Source organism: Falco punctatus (assembly GCF_963210335.1).
Source record: "Falco punctatus genome assembly, chromosome: 1".
NCBI lineage: Eukaryota > Metazoa > Chordata > Aves > Falconiformes > Falconidae > Falco > Falco punctatus.
This window is the reverse complement of record NC_137580.1, coordinates 123,749,679-123,767,597: the sequence shown is the minus strand read 5'-3', so window position 1 is coordinate 123,767,597 and position 17,919 is coordinate 123,749,679. Positions and strand designations below refer to the sequence as shown.

The 17,919-nt window shown below is 36.7% G+C and overlaps 1 protein-coding gene across 4 annotated transcripts in view; it reads right to left on the bottom strand.

Annotated features, from left to right (window-relative positions):
• The window catches only part of HELZ (helicase with zinc finger), a 98,275-nt gene that overhangs the window by 49,291 nt on the left and 31,065 nt on the right, over window positions 1–17,919 (bottom strand). For all 4 annotated transcript variants that reach the window (XM_080389068.1, XM_080389069.1, XM_080389070.1 and 1 more), the window contains 8 exons: window positions 16,599–16,655; window positions 15,683–15,731; window positions 15,178–15,253; window positions 12,083–12,281; window positions 10,886–10,993; window positions 10,269–10,566; window positions 6,763–7,030; window positions 1,654–1,987 (listed from right to left, as the gene is read on the bottom strand). In XM_080389068.1, coding sequence (XP_080245194.1) covers window positions 1,654–1,987; window positions 6,763–7,030; window positions 10,269–10,566; window positions 10,886–10,993; window positions 12,083–12,281; window positions 15,178–15,253; window positions 15,683–15,731; window positions 16,599–16,655 — 1,389 coding nt within the window. The remainder of the gene's footprint in view (window positions 1–1,653; window positions 1,988–6,762; window positions 7,031–10,268; window positions 10,567–10,885; window positions 10,994–12,082; window positions 12,282–15,177; window positions 15,254–15,682; window positions 15,732–16,598; window positions 16,656–17,919) is intronic.

Here is a 17,919-nt window from a genome sequence, read left to right as displayed (position 1 = left end):
TACTGAAGCCCCAGCTCATTTTGCATTCCACTGGAGTTTCTGATAGAATCAATTAGTAAGTTTAATCATTGTTTTAAGAAAACAAACACAAAACCAAGAGCCTAGAACAACATACATCTTCCCAGACCAATTATCCACATTAAATTAAGAAATTAGGATTCTTGTATATGCTTCGCCAAAACAAAATGAATAGGAGATAATCCTCTGGTGAAAATGTATTTATTTCAAGCAATTCCAGTGACCTTAATTTGAGGTTATTTCTGTTTGGTAACAAGATCAATCATAAGATGTACTGCAGACACACACTAGGCATGGGTGAGTATTTGAATTATTTAACTAGAGTTTTGTCTTCCCTTAGAGCATTGGATGAAAAGGTAAGTATCTTGCTTGCAAACTACAAAATATTTTTTTAAAGAATTATATATTGATATATAGACATATACATCTTCACCCATTTCATGTTAATTGTAAACAAAAGCCTGATGTTAACTGCCAACACAATTTTCTCTAGCAAAAGTGATGTAACTCCTCATTCTGTGACCGAATGCCTCCAAGACAGGTAAGTCTTGGATGCAAGTGTCAGGGGAGCAAGAGACATGGAGGCAAGTATTACCATTCTGAAACACGGGATATATATAATGAAAGTACTTATTCCTCTTCCTCATGCCTCCATCTACTCTACCAGCCCTCACCACCTTCATCAAGGAAATACTGTAAAGTTGAAGATTTTTCCACTGAAGGACCATACTCCTTTTGTTCTAATATGGGTGCAGAAAGCAGCATAATGCCCATTCATAACATCAACAGACCTTACTGAAAATTAATCTCACCTCAGGCCTAGGAACAAATAGTGGAATACACAATGACACAAACAAAAAGAATGAGAAGATACAAAATAAAGAGTCCAAGATGCAAGAAAGACCCAGTTCTAGTTGGCTATGTCGAGAGCCATAGAGATTTTGGTTTTTATTATTATTTTTAGAAAAACCACATCCCTCCTTTGACTTCATTAAGAAAAGGTTCCCGACATCTCTGGTATGATGAGCAGATGATAGAAGTCACAGCAGAGAGAGTAAGCTGGAGAAAAGTTCAGGCAGCAGGAGTAAGCAGTATCTTCAGCAGTTTTAGACTGAGGGGAGAGGGATAGGTAGGTCTGATTGAAGAAAGCCCATGAACTACCCACAAACACCTACGTGTAGGAACATAAAAATAAAACAAAGCTTTCCTTTGAAGTCCATAGAGGGCTTTGTACTTGAACCAGAGATGTAAAAACAAATGTCCAAGTCAGTTTACAAATCACAGTCTCAAAATGTTGAGATACTCAAGCAAAAATCTGCAAGCAATGCCTAATCATCTCAGAATATTGCCCGAAATTAAGTTCATTAAAAAGTATTTTTACTCTGTACTAGTCCTAAAATATTATTTTCCAAATAATAAGACTCATATATACATGTGCACACCCATACATATATACGTGTATGTTTACACATAAAAAGATTTCACCTATCTGAAATTCTCATCCATGCTCTGCTTTCCGTGTATGACAACTAATAACAAAACTCCTTTTCTTATCTTCAAGCAGTTAGTTTGGGTGAAGCCAAAACAGACATAGTGCAGAGTTCCCATACCAAAACCATTTCGACTTCCACTTACCTGCATTTCACAATCTGCGCGAAGATTAAGTTCTTCACAGCATTCCCTGGATACCCTCAAGAAGATATAATCCTTTGTTTTTTCCTCAATAGCTGCTTCATAAACCTTCTCTTTGGTTCCTTGGGTCTGTGCTGACTTCTCTTTAGTGACAGGCAATAAATAAACAGCGTTGACTTTGGTCATCACCAGCCGTCCAGCCAAAGTGTCTTCCGAAAGCGTTTCAGTGAGCTTAAAGCGGCCAAAAAGTTGTCCATTCTGGGCATACTTTGCACCTCCAGAAACACCAGTGAGCATGAAGCTTGCTACAATCTGCAATTGCACTTTTATGTTGAACCTAAGTAAGAAAGCATCAAGTCAGTGCAGAAAAATGCTCTCAGCTTCAGAAGCCTCATTAATTCAGACTGAAGATGCACTGCCTTATATTCTGAATGCATAACTTTTAAACAGAAACAGGTATAGCCAAACTGGCTCTTCATATGTAGCTGTCTAATGCTTACAAATTTTCCTTTCGATTATAGCCTATAAAACATATATTTAAGAGAATCAACATCTACAAAGCTTAAAAAATAGAACCCTCACAAGAGAGAATCAAATACTAGACTTTCTGAGACCAGAATAATTTTAAGGTGAATTTGAGTGCTGCACATGTCTCAAAGCAGCAAAGATTTCCAATGGAATAGTTCGTAAGCTTATGTTAGGTATTCAAGGAGAGAAGTGCAGGCAGGGACCAGAGTAAGATTCCCATTTATTTCATGTATTTCTTTGAGGCTGCACACCAAAGAGGGCAATCTACATCTTAATAGGTAAATGGTATTACACCTATAATTCAGAAGGATTGATGAAATGCCTCGAAAAAATCAAATTGTAGGCATTAAAGTGAGATAATTTTATTTGAAATGAGGGAATGGCATCACAGGCTCAGCCATATAAACCATCTACCCACTGAATTCCTATTAGCAGGAGTTTCTCCTGTAATCAGACGTAACAAATTCATTCTTTGTAGTTACCATTTTCTAGAAGTCACGTGCATAACACATTAAAGTGACTTATTAGCACACTTTATTGACCTCTCACCAATACATAGTAACCTCCTCCTAGAATGCTGTGGCTTTTTAAACAGATTGCTTCGACCTGGTTTTAAAAAGAACAAAAGGGGTAAGAAGTCTGTCACACTAACAATATTCAGTTCTATTCTTATCAGCAACTTTTTTTCTGAATTTGCAACAAATTACAGAAAAAAAAAAAAAGGTAAAAACCAAAGGTTTTCACAAATGAAGTAAAATCTCTCAGGGAAAAAAAAATCCCAACATTTTCCTATAATACTTTGCATGCTCAAACTGTTTTTATTTGATCTGTTCATCTTGTAATTTCTATTTAAACCCAATAAACTGTTAATTTATTGTTTAAGCCCTGTAGTATCAATAACCATAAGCCTATAACAATGAAATCCAACATTTTAGCTTGCTTAGTAATTAAATATCTACCAAACCAATCAAATATATTTTTTGCGTATCTGGCAAATCATGAGTCTTGCACAGAAACCGCACGTTTGCCCCCTTGCGGTAGCAGCTGCTGCTTTACATAACACACATTAAGTCAGATCCAAATTTCATAGCCATCCACTCTCAAAAAGCAAGAGATGTCTTCTTACTGAACATGGGTTGGGTTGGTTCAGCAGCAACCACAAATGCCACTGCTCAAGCTACAGTTAAAACAACCACTCAGAAGCACGTACTTCAGGGAGCATACCAGAATTAAGCACAACCCTTCCAATTTCCACATGTGCTAAAAAAAAAAAACATAACAAAACAAAACGCACGCTTTCTTCTATACAAGTGCTGCACTATTTCCAAAGGAGCTATCAGCAAGTTAGCAGTATCTAAACCAGCTCGTATCTCATTCACATCGCTGTTAAAATACTAGGTAAAACATTTAACACAGTATCAAGAGCTCAGCATTGTTACTAAGATACAATCACTTGCCATTGTAAATTTATTTTGTTAAAATTTTCTTAAAGTTGAATCCCTATGCTGCTGAATACGTGTCATCTCATTCTCAAATGTGGTTTTGTAAAAGCGTGCTGGAAAACAGTATTACTGCCGTTCTGAGCCAAGGCACATTCATAAATGACTGAACTCAATCTGCTGTGCTAAAGGGAATCTAAAGTTTAGAGATTAGCAAGCGATTCCCATTGAGTAAACTGACACCTTCTGGCAAACTGTTAAACTACAAAATCCTTCAAAAATTATTTAAGAAAAAAAAAAATAATCTAAAGTTGCTTCTTTCATCCATTCCGCACCCTTACTTCGCAGGTTTATACAAAATAAGAGTTTCAGTCAGGCTTATACAAATCAAATGAACAAAAACTCATGTTTCCTTCTAAACACTGCAAAATCCCCAGCCTACTTCCTGTGTTAACGAAACTAGCTGAGAAAAAAAAAAAAAAAGGGGGGGGGGGGGGAGGCTGCTTTATATAGTTAAAACACACAAAAATTAAAAAAAGACTTCATAAATCATTAATCCACCCAGTACCAGTGCAAACAATAAATTCCCAAAAGGCAAATAAACCCATCCTGAACAAAGCCCCATATAACACTTTCTTTAAAAAGTACGTTCAGCACATTTCCCCTTACATTTACACATGCAGAATTCAGACAGCGTGTACAGTGTGACACCTACCTACGTACTGATAAATGTAAGACACAGTAATGACAAAAGCAAATCTACTTTCCATCAAAGCCAGTACTTCACATTTTCACAGCCACGAGGATAAGCCAGCTCAGTAATTCTGGTAGCAGAGTGGACTGCATGGAAGGAGCTGTATGTCACCTCACATGCTCTTTAATGTTCGTATAAGAAAACACACAGTAAGTTCTAGATGCATCTGTCTACATCAATTATACGCTGTTTCTCTCTCGAATGTGCAAGAGAGAAAGGAAGAGTTTTAAAACCACCAACAGATGTATGCAGGGCAACAACTTCCAACACCAAACTAATCTCAAGATCAGAACATTGTTTTGCTTTTTCTTAAAGTGTGTTTGCAGTTGTAAATTACACAGCAGTGGCTTCCTTATTACTCTATTTTGTGATGTACTCATGCGGAGTAATTCCTACAAACACCTCCTGAAATATTAGAATAAACGTGATTTAGAAGTAAAGCTCTCTGAGACCATCCAGAATGTACTCCCTTATAACCGAGTTCAAGACTTTAATGCCACCGCAGCCTTCATCCAATACTTGGTAGTAGTTCCACTCAGTTGATCGCACATAAAGTCTGAAACATTGTTTTCCTAGAAAGTGGGAAATCGTCAACATTCTTAAAACCTGGCAATACACTCCAATGTAAACTGCAGACGCTGGTGTTATTCCGTCTCTTCGTAAGAGACAATGTTGACAACCCTACTACTTTTACGATATACATACACAAACCCATTAGAGAACAGCAGCTCATCAACACTGTCACTCATAGCACCACTTCAGAGGTAGTACAACCCACTTGCATTTGTATTTCTGGGCCCATTTCTAGGCTTGCAATCCTGACGCTTCACTAGAGAATACCAAGTGTGTGATCTTAGCCGCAGAGGATCAAAAAAGCGTGCTAGTTTGAGCCTTGTTGCAAAAAAGTGGGTCAGCTACAAGATCAAAAGAGTATTTCTGTCATCAACACTATCAAAACAGAAGATTTCAAGAACATTATTAAAACTTACTTTTATTAACCTACTGGATAGAAAAAGAACAGTAACTTATCACTGCACCAAACTGTCCAAAGGGGAAGCATTACACACGAGATACACTTATTTTCCCTTCCCTTCTACAAGCATGCTGCTTTTTGGTTTCCTATGAGGCATGAGAGTGTAATTCTCAATGTGTAAATTCACCCAGTAAAAATACTGTTGACTTTTTTAACGTACTTCATAATGTTTACTTTAAACCCACTTCTGTCTTAAAAAGCACTAGAAACGTCAACCTGATTATAAATATGTATGATGGCAAATATTTCTATATGCTGAAAACAGCGTTCAAGTGTGATTCCTCCATATGTCAGATTCCAGCTCAAGAGCAGAGCACAGCAGTGATGAAAGACATGCAGAAAAACTGCTCAAATACACTGCCCTTCATCTGAGATACAACAAAGAAATTGAACCATTTTTCTGCTTTAGAAGCATTAGAAATACAACTACTCATAGTATTTTCTTCCTAAATTCCAGAGGGGTGATTCAGCTGAACCTCTATAGCTCTAGGAGTGGTTCATCTTAAAAAGACATTTCTGATTTGGAAATTAAGAAGTTGATAGAACTAAATTTGCTACCAAATTAAGTTAAAGGGAAGTTATACCTTTTTGGCTTTCCATTCTGAGTACAGCAACACTTTAAAACTCTTTCGTACCACATGACTGCAGGAAAAATTTTTAACCACAAATATTGAACTACAGAAAAAAGGCCCAGTGAGAGTCTAAACATGGGAAGCTCACATCTTTTTCCTAACTCTGTATTTGTTCATGCAGCTAATCCAGTTGGTAATATGGACATAATACCTAAAGACAGAACAAAACAAACAATGTATACTATATGCCTTTTATTAGGAAATTTTATTCAGAAGCTGGGTTTCAGCCTATTTAGAGAATAAATATAATAGTCAGCTGCCACATCATCATAAGACCAGAGTCTGATCCACCCACAATTCAACCCTTTACACAAAGATTTCATATATTACTTTGCTATAACCTACTTTCACCAAGGAACAAAAATATGACTCCTATTATTAATATTCTCTTGTATAACGAGAGCCAAAAAACTATAAAAAAGAATAATTATTATACAGAAATTAACAAAACATTGTACAACCGCTGTTTAAGTGCCTCCAACTGTAAGCATAGACTGATACATACTATTTATTTAAAATTAGTTACCAGTAAATTACATTTGTTAAGTACTAGTGACCTTTATCAAAAGCTGTTATTTCCAGACTCATATTCAAATTAATTTCAAAGAAATAGGAAGACTCAGTATCTTAAACAAGCATGTAGGTTTAATGAAAATTGTTGCCACGCTCGTTTTAATAGGACAGTAAGAAATATCTAAGAAATTTTTTTATAAAAGTATCACTTACTTGCTAACTTCCTTATACTGTGCTATCTCCTCAATATAAAGGAGGTCATGTAGCCGTGACTGATAGTTGGTCTTGGTCAATGATTTGTCCAGGACAGATTGTGTAAATAGCTGGTCAGCAGAAAGAGGGATTTGGTATCTGGTAAGAAGGCTCTTCTCCAATTCAGTAGTTTCATTAGGCTCAAATTCTACAATAGTCTTAGAAGTAGAATCCCAACGCTTAGCTGTGGTTAGTAGCTGTTGCCGTGCATGCATCAGGTATTCAAGATCTGAATGTAGATACAGAATAGGGAAAGGAAGTAAGTTCAAACTCCAGATGTTCTTGGGTTTTATTAAAAGACAAAACAAAACACCACCCCAAACTAACCCACTACTAAAAATAATCCCATTAGAGATAACAAACTGAATGTAAGTCAGTCTCATCTGCCTACAACAGCTTTGGTAAGTTCACTGCTAGTACTTACCACTCCTACTTTTCAGGTGTACACAGAGAGCAAGCAGGCTCTCTAACAGTATCAGAAAATAAAACATTCTATAGATAGCAAATAGAATTAATACAGACAGACAAGGAAAGCACTTATATTTTAATAATCACAAGCAACTTGCAAGGACTGGGCATCACAATATGCTTTCAAAGCCTAACTGCAACACCACCTCATTTAAAAAATATGAAGTAGTCAAGAGCCTTACAATATATACTATAAAATTTAGAAGGTAATAGAAACAAGTTGATAAACTAGCTGGTAAGAAACCATTAAACTTGCAACATTGAAAATATTTTTTAAAATTCTACAGTACTGTAATATGTGTATTCTGCAGAGAGTTGCATTCTATAGCTAAATTTACTTTGCCAGGCATAACTCTGTCATGTTAGGTTACATTTCCAAACTTAGAAAAAAGGAAATTAATTTTTCAGAATACCCTAATTTGTGGGACCACATAGTTTAAATAATAAACAGGAGACCAAGCACTGTCTACAGCCACCCAAAATATATCCATTAACACCACAAAAACACTATGAGAACAGTGCACCAGCCAACAGAATTGCAGTTAAATTGCAGAGCTGAAAATATTTGGCATTTATAGTGAAGCTATGGTATCTTAATGCATCATCTCTGAGTGAGATTTAAGATAGGTATCCAGGATATCACACCAACGCTGAAAAATGTGCAAAGAAGATATTTTCAAATTCAAATTAAATACTTAACATCATCTTGACTGCCTTTATTCTAAAGAGAAGGAAGCTTTTTAGTAAAAGAAATCTCAGTTCAGCTCAACTATGACCACAGGAACATAGCTTATTTCACTCGCTGATCTGATGTGTTCACTGAGAAACCACATTTAAATATCCACCTTGAGCCTGAACCACACCATTCACTACAGCTGTATGGCAAGAAAGTCCATGTGTGTGTGGTTTGTGTTTGAAATGATCTCACCATAAACAAAGCTTTCTCTGGTGCTAACCGTACCTCAGGTCACAAAAGCTCAGTAATCACACTGGGATCGAATCCTTGTTTGCTAGAAAGGCAGCCACCTGATTCCCAGCACTAGAGCGGCTTCCACTGGAAAAACAGTTGCAGGCACAGATTGCACGTACAGTGAGCCTTGCTTAAAAAGCATTTTGTACATTATTCTCAGCACACAGAAAACTGCTCTTAGTTGTCTTCTTCCACAGCAAATAAAGATTTCAAAATGCATACCAGAGGCTCCTCCATTAGAATATTTTCATGTTGGCTTTTCTTTCCTGCCCAGGTACCTAGAGAGGCCCCTGAATTACATGCAAACGCAGAGACCTCAGGCATCTTTCTATTTGAAAAGTACTTCCATGAGATCCCAATTCATATATATCAAAAGTAAACGAAACAATGGGATCGGACACACATCCCTTTCACTTGCCTGCTTGCACACTTCTTCGATTACCTTGGCAAAAAGCCCAGGATATTTGTATTTACATTAATTTGTAAAGCACCTAGCACTCTTTTCATCTGAAATAAATACAGCAACAACCTGCTTGAAGACTTCAGCATCCCTCTGCATGCAGACAAGCCACGTGTGAAAAGGGCTTGTCAGTAACTACTGTCAGTGAGTGCTATCTCAACTTCATCACTTTTCACATGGATTTGGACTGGCTATTCCTTCTGTCGCCTTGGTTACTAGTTTAAGCCAACAAGGACCCAACGATTGGTTTGACAGTAACTCTGACTTTGCAAATAAGTTATGGCTTGGTTCTCTTGATCCTAAACAGGTTTACAATAAAAGGACACCTGTTCCCCACAAACTCCATGTCTTGGGAAGCCAGTCTGCTGCGATAACCCACATTGTTACATGGAGATCATATAATTGCTCCTGAAAAGACCACAGCCTTGCTTCTAAGCATAGCTTCTTGTTCACAATGCAATACTCTCTGCTTCATGAGGCATTACAACTTGTACAGTCTTCCTGCTCTTGGCTACAAGTATTCGGGTCATCTGGAAAGATCAGTTCACGATCTTTGCTATTTACAGTTTCTTTTTGTTAATGTTGCAAACGTTAACCTGTCATATGAAAATAAAGGCCAAGAATAGAAAATTGCTATTTTCTTAGTTTCCTATTTTTTCCTTCTTTTTCCTTTTTCTTCTTCCTGCTTACATCCCAGTGCTACAATTCTGTTTCTTTGGTGTTTGTATCTCTCAATTTTTCATTAAAAATTACCATACTGTATCCCACTCCCTTGCTTGCTGCCAAGTGACATAGTGACCTATAGTAAGCTTTCTTAATCTTTTAACCCTAAATCAAAGTGCTTCCTTCTTTTTGCGCCTCTTCAAATATCTTTTAGTCTACTGACATCTTTCTGATAATGTGGCTATTTCAGGTTTGACTTGAGAGGCACAGATCAGTTTCATAAACTTGTAATAACATGCAGTTAAGTTTTGTTTTCCTTGAAAACACACAAATATATAGTTACACTTTCTTTTATGTTTTCAAACTTCATGTCAACAGCAATTCATTGAGTTACAAGCCTATGCTTCCCCTCTTGCCTTTGACAACCCTAGTCACATATTGCAAGGGGAGAAAAATAAACCAAAAAAAAACCCAAAGAAAATAAACAACTTCTCAGACAAACTGCTTTAATTAAGGCATGAATTACCAGGTGTGTTCTTATACAGAAACACTTCATCTCTCTACTGACCTTTTTCTGTGTGTTTAACTTTTTCATCAATACAAAAATAGTCATAAAAAAATAAACATATGTGAACTTCCAGTGCTGTCTTCAGACACATAACAAACTAGAAATTCTCAGCATTTTGACAAGATTTAGGAGCCATATGCTGACAGACTTAACAGTCATACTCTAGCTATCTATCTTAGTTAAGCTTTTGTCCACTATTTACAATCATATATCTGATGAACATAACACAGAGTAGAAGACATTCATCAGCTGTTAATACAGATGCTGTTCTGCCCAGAAATATGGGAAGAAATGGCATGAAAGATTTCCACTATTCCCAAAAATTTTTAATACATTACCTTCAGTTGAAGCAGCATCAATCATTACTCGTTGCATGAGGACTGGTTCTAATCCAAAGTCAAACACAACAGTTTGGCGAAAAGTTCCAAAGATTTCTGTGTTAAAGGCTATACTGACTTTGTATATATAATGATCTATTCCGTTCTGGACCATTTTTCCTCCTATCCATTCCTGACAGTTTTCTGGAACTTCTTGTGATACCTGGGTAGTGCTGTCTCCAGCAGATATTGCAACGATACTAAAATGTGGACGATGGGCATCATAAAGCAATGCCACTCGATACAGCATTCTTGCAGGCTATAAAAAAAAGGCAAAGGTTGAAATGACAGTGTGTTGGAAAACTGTAATTATCTCAGGAACATCTTCATTTGCAACCAGATAATGAGAGCTGCTAAGAACTCTCAACTTCTCAGAGCAGGTACAAGTCCTGCCCGCTTTCCAGAAATCTGGGCAGTCGATATGTAATCACCAGAGCTGCTGGGAAGAGAGAGAGGAGATGGTGCTAGGAAGTGTCTCTGTTTTAAGAAGAATTATGCAATTGAAATATTAATTGCAAAAGGCTATGGGCTGCATTCTAGTTATAATTGACTCACGTTCAAAAGATAAGTAATCCTACCTTACAAGTGAGAGCAAATGTCCATGTCTGATGAGACTTTTTGGTGGTGACAGTTACCGATAGCTCAGGGTTATGTTCTACTCTCACTCCTTCTACACATTCACTAAGCTAGATTAAAAGAAAAAGAAGATAACATTAAACTTCTACAGGCAGTATCAAAACAAAAACACTTGGGAAAAAGTAGAATTTTTTAAATGAAAGTGGAAAGTATTCTTTCCTGCACTGTGTAGAATTGATGCAAGTCCTGTGTAGGAATTAATGAAAGTATGTGCTAATTCAGAGAGACCAGCAAGCCAAATTACTAGATCATACTGTGCAAGCAAAGAATATAATAATTTAAGGACAATTAACCGCAGGACTTGTTTTTCAAAAAACAACTTAATTGTAAATGTTTGAAGTAGAACGCTATTTTGTTTGGAAAGAAGGATCTGACACAACGAGGCCCAAAGACTGCATTTCCAGAAGACCCCAGATCTCACTGACGTCAATGAGACTACTAGAGACACCAGGAAACCAGAATCAGGCTTTCTACTCATTAATGCATTCTGCAGAAAGTCCACTCTTCCCAGATTTTAATCAACAATAGATGGACCGAAAACTCCTTAGGGTCAGTGGTAAGTAGAGCTGGTCGAATGCCACGAAAACACTCTCTGGATTTCCAAACAGCTGCTAACATTGATTTATCCATACCCCACACTCTTGGGTATTCAAACGTTTTTGAACATTTGGGGGATTGGCTTTTCTTCATACAAGTGCCTGCAGTTGCAAGCAAAGACAAGGAGCCATGCACAAGCAAAAGTATTCTCCACTAAGTCATGAAAACTTCACCATTTATTGTTCCCCAGTTTAAAAAGTTCTGCCATCTAGTCAAGGAACAGGAACAATACCATGAGACTTGGCTGACCCATCCTGCACTGGGAGTAGTAAATATGCAAAATGCACAAGCTGTGAGTAACCCACAAGCTGTTAATTCACAAACTACTGAATTCCTGAAAAGACTGAGTACATTTGCAGAAATCAGCCTAAGTCTCTGGTATCTTTGCAAGAAGACATAGGGCAGGATGGAAAGGGGAGCAAATTGGTTGGACAATTTCTTGGTAAGGAGTAATTCGACCAGCTCTGATAGTAAGGGCCAAAAACAGGCTCATCTGTTAGTTTTAAATATGAGCACATAGGGAAGTAGTATATTTTCCTTACCACTTTCTCAGGAGATAACGAATTCATCCATTTCTCAATCAAGGTTTCCATATAACTGCCCGAACATTGTTTGTTTTCCTTCTGCTGTTTTAATCTGATCAAGCGGGAAGCATATCGTTTTTGCCATTCTGTTAGCTCTTCCTGGGAATGTGCTGAAGTACACTGTGCACCGTACCTGCAGATCCCTTGCTCTAAAAATCTACATAAAATAGGAAAAACGATTATGCCTTGAACTTTTCGGTCTCCAATTAAAAAGAAAAATATAAAAATTTTACTTTTAAAGCCAGAAGGACATTCTTTAAGTCTCTTTCACAGAACTAAAGGCAGTTTAGTTCGTGTGAACTGATTTGGAAATATATACATGTACGCAGCACTTTGTAAGAGAGGTGGCAGCCTCTCTTAGTTCAAACTTCAGAAGAGTGTATCAAATTTCTTTGAAACATAGGGGAACAAAAGTCTTCTTAAGAAATTTCCAGCTTCAAAGAATCAAGTGTTTGTACAGAAATTAACACAATGAGATCATGGACCATCCCTGAAATGACTAGGCATTGTATTAATATGAATAAAACACTGTTAATCAAGGGTAAAGGGAAGATAGAGCATAATTTCCTCCAGTAGTTACATTATTAGCTGATAAATACTCAGTCAGCAGTTTTTCCTGGAGCAACAGTGACATCACATGGTCCTTTCTACTAAATACACCTACACAGAAATCACCTCAAGAAAAGGTTTCATCCTCTTCTTTGTAAACAGTGTATCAGTCTAAAAGGATCTATTTTTGCAGAGGTGAAGGATTTGATAAATAGTACATTTTTCATTTAATGGCATGTGTTGCTGCATTAAAATTAATGATATTCAAAATGCCTGTATAAAACTTAAGCATTCTAGTTCTAAGAATTTACTGCAAGTCTGGGCAAATGCCTATATAACTTGGAAACTATTTTTATAATTAAACTTTGTATTAAAATTGTAAAACACAAGGCAGTAGTTTCACCATCATTCTTCAAAACTGAAGCACTTAAAAAATAGATGACAAAATGAAGAATAAAATGGGGAGTGGGGTAAGTTCTGTAGGTGCTAAGAAAGTACAGGATATACAGAATAAACATCAGGCCAGGAGGCTGTTTTGTTTGTTTTGCATAAGGAGACTATAAAGAGTTCATGTAAGCATCATGTTTACAATAAATAAAGCCAGACAGGCTGATCTCTGTCAGGATATTAAGTTTACAGAATCTTTGTAAACATAACATCATTTTAATTTCATGTGGATATCTACATATACTAAGAATCTCTTCCTACAGTGATGAGTTACTGTAAAAAAGAAAGGATGCACCAAGACTAAATTAATACAGTAAGTCAGGACCCCACATCATTGAGAAACACAGTAGAAGGGGATCAGTGACTAAATAATCTCTCCGTAATATACTACGTAATGTAACATGAATTAGCACATGAACTCTGAGCTACATGACAAAAACAAGTTAACACCTGACTGTATGAAAACCTTGCAGCAGAAGGACCTGGATACCTAGGCCACACTTGTATCAGTGGTTATCATTCGATTTAGCATACACTTTTCCTTTAAATTTAAGTCTTTAAAGGTTTGTGTGCCCAATTGTAAATAAAATAAGCATGATATATATCATTATGTTACTAAAGACATTCCCAGGCTTACGTTGCTTAATATATTTCAAATGAAAATATTTTCCTTGGCAGTCAATTTCAGTAGCTCTGTTTTAAATCTTCCAATTCCCCATCACGTTAGAATGCTAAAGTACAATTATGATTTTCATGGCCCAAAGTAAATGGAGTGAAAGCATAAAAAAATTGTTGACCTGTTCTTATTAGCTACATAGCAGATTAAAAATCAAGTGAGTTTCCTTTTCGTTATTTAACTGGAAAACATATTACTTTAAAATTTTTCATCATTATGCAAGCTTTGCAAGTGCTCATTGTTCATATTTGTAACAGACAGGTTTTTTCTCATTTTTAGTTTCTTATTTAATACCTCCTGCAATTCCATAGCTTCATTAACTAGAATAAATATGCTGTACTGCTGCTTTATGGCACACAGGGGAAAAATAAACTGCAGCTTCAAAAATTCATATTCAGTACCTGTAACTGCCTCCTCATAAGGAGCTAAAATCTTTAGTCCATGGTCAGAATGATACTGTTCATATGGATTTGCTGATTAAGGCATATCCTCCTCACTGTAAGAGTTAACAGTGGGCATAAAGCTAATTACAGCTTTAGTGGAAAAAATGTTTCAGAGCAATAGTTGGAAGCATGGTACAGATGTTGCTCAACATAAAATCATCGCTAAAATCTGTAAATATCTGCTTTTTAAAAATTGCTGAATACGCACCAGATACAATAAAAGTCAACAACAGCTGCCAAGATTTGGCATCTCTAGAAAATCATGCCAAAAGCAGCCTAAATTCAGCAATTCAGTTGTGTAATTTAAAAAGGTCAGATTCCTGCTTGCACTTCCAAAATAATTTATTTGCATCAGTTACATATATGGGAGAATCAAATGCATGATGCTGGTTCCTCCCCATTTATATTAATACAGTTTGACTTAAGTAATGATGATTAACAGCACAAACTACAGGCAATACTGACTAGATGACTGGAAAAGACAAGGAAGAGAAACTCCAATACAAGCCATCGGATCTTCAGCAAGGCAATTCACCTCTGTGTACCTGAGCTCACACAAAATGGAAATAATGAGATCTGGACAGAAATTCCATAAACATTTCTTTTATCTGGAGACAAAGCTCATCTATCAACAAAGCCCATTCAGCTGAAGGCATGCACACCCTGTCTGATGTCAAAGCACACCTCACTGTGCTTCAGTTTGCTAACACTGTTGCCTGTGGGAATTTTTCACATCTCTGAAATTATACAAATTAGAAAATTTATAAATGCAAGTGCTTCTGGATAAACTGACCCTTCTAAAAATCTGTGAACGAATCAACTCCTGTTCTAACAAGTACCTTCATTTTGCTGACCTCTTAATCGTTCTGTCAGCAGCTAAATAAAAGAGGAAACATTATGATCCCTTGGAGAATGTTGATATAAAGCACTGACTTTACCTTTTACATAGTGTATATTCTTCACTGCTTGTGACTCCCCTGGGTGGAGGGCGGAACTGCCAGCCATCCCGGGACCCTGCAGAGTAGTCAAACCATAGATTATTTTTGTAGTTGCCAAGTTTTTCTGAGTCTGGCAGTAGCTGTCCAAGGAACCACATCTCTAAACATCAAACCAAAGTGTATTTGTACACAAGCAAAATTACCCACCAAAAATTAATTTTTAATCCCTATCAAATTTATGTGAAACAAAGGTCCAAAGGTTATGGAGGCAAGTTTCAAAAAATATGCAGAACGGATCAGACTCTGATACAGTGCTTTGACCAATGAACAGAAGTTCTGCCTCCAAATTCAGTCAATAAGGATATAATTCTACCACATTTCCCAGGGCTCATCACAATAGTCAAGCCCCTTTTTTGCTTTCTGACTACTATGCAGTGCTGAGCACTGAGCAGAACCCAAGTCTTCTGACTGTGAAATCAAGTAGCTTTATAATTGAGTTACATACCTTCTTCTAAATCTTCTACATGATATCCTGATGGTACTTTACCAGCTGCCTACAATTATATGAAAAAACCCACAGTTATAAAGGAACACAAAACAATTTGATCAACAAGAAATGCTTTAGCTTCTTTGCTGTCAAAATATGGTTTAGAACAACCAATACAAAAATATTAATTACCACTCTGAAAAGACTTCCAGTTACAAACATGAATTTCATATTAACCTAACAACTGGAATACAGACATTGATAAAAGGAATTCTGCCAGAAACACCGAGTCCACTCATTGTTAGAAGAAAATTTTAGACATTTTTACAAGACCAAATTCCATCTTTTTCTGTGATAGTTTTACTGTGAACTGCAGTGAAGTTTTTAAAAGGCCAAAGGTCTGAACTGTATTGAGATGTCATTGAGCTTTGAATCTACATTAAAAATAAAGCCCAAATCAATGACAAAGCGTAAGGGGAAAGAGAAGAAAAAAAGAGGGAAAAGAAAGAAGTAGCAATTTAATCAACAGACGGGACAAATTAACCTCTAATACAAAAAAAGGTAACTGAGAAGGCATTTACATTTGTTAACCAATTTCTTAAGACATATTTATTACTTCAGAATCATTTCCAACAGAGAAAAATATAATAAATAATTAAGTAATACAGATCTAACCACTTTGAATTCTTTCTACTTGCTACTTCAAGAGTCAACGACCTATTAGCATCTTCCTCTATTTTCTCATACATCATGCAAGATTGTGATGAAAGGCTCCTGAATAGGTAGGTGGTAAAGACCAACAGACCACTGGCAGTAACGATGTCTGAACCAGTATGTTCACGGTGAGCCCGGACCTCCTGGGACACATGAAAACAAGCCTTTCAGCTGTTTCAGGTACTGCTCATTATTTTCCCAATAATATGCTCATTATTACCTCTGTTTCAGCAAGAAGTGTTTTCAGCCGTGTCAGATCCTTAGTTACCATCCCGTTCTGGGGGAGAAATAATATTAATACATCAAACACATAATCCTTCACATGCATCAAACCACCAAATTCATTTCTCCCCCCACACCACCACCAAGGAGAAGGGCAAGAAGGAAAAATGAGTTTGACTTACAAGGTCTAATTTTAAATGACAGAGACTACGTAACACCAAAGCAAACATCAGGGTGAAAAAGGGAATTCACTGGCCAAAACTAGCACTAGACTTACAGCAAGTATCAATACAGGACAAAGCAGGAGAGCAGTGTACATAGCACAGCTTGGGGGAAAAAAACTTCTTATGAAGTTTGGCTGCCATTCAAGATAAATATTAATAGCTATAATGTTTATTGATTGCTATCCTCCAGAACAGTACTCTACATGCACAGTAGCCACAGAGGCAGCACAGCCCAATGGACAAGGACTCAGGAGATCCGTGCTCTGTTATCAGCTTGGCTACTGGACTGCTGGGTGACATTAGGCAAGTCCCTTCACCTCTCCACGCCTCAGTTTCCCATCTGCAAAATAGGGCCTGTGAGACTGACTGTCTTCACAGAGCACTTTGCAAGCTACTGATGAAAAGCGCTACAGTGAACCATATGCTACGGTTACTGAAACACTTTGGCTCTAAAAATTAATATAATAAACTTGCACCGCTGTTGCATTGACGGATTCATTTCTTCTTAAGAATCTACTTTACAGCTTACCAATTTCTACAATTTCATAACTCCTCTGATGTAGACTACGTAATAATTTTTGAGTTTTCACTAAAAAGCAAAGATTAGCCATGTAACTAAAAATAACTGCATATTCAAGTACATCTGAAGTAACACTCTTTCAAAGTTAAGTTTATCTGAAATATATAGCTAAGTAACCGTTTCACAGTCATTTAAGTCAAAACTTTGATTAAAGGAACCAAGACCTGTGGTTTTTCTTTCAATAATCTCTTGAGAAATTTAATTAAGTGCTACTACATTTGTTACGACTCCTCCACATTTTGACTGTGCTACTAAGCAGCAGAAATTACTCTCTCTGCTGAAAACAGACACTCAAGAATCCCCACACTTAGGCTTTTTTCAAAACGATTTTTCACTTCTTCAGTAGAAGGCTACAAACTGAACCTGTTGAGCTTAAACATATTAGAGCACAAAATTTTTTACCAAGAATCATTCTCTTAAGTCACTGGGGAGGAAACTGGATGGATTCTAACTCTTCAATAAATTAAGTCCAAAACTTTGTTTAATTTCTTCTCTTAGACAATGGCAAAAGTCAG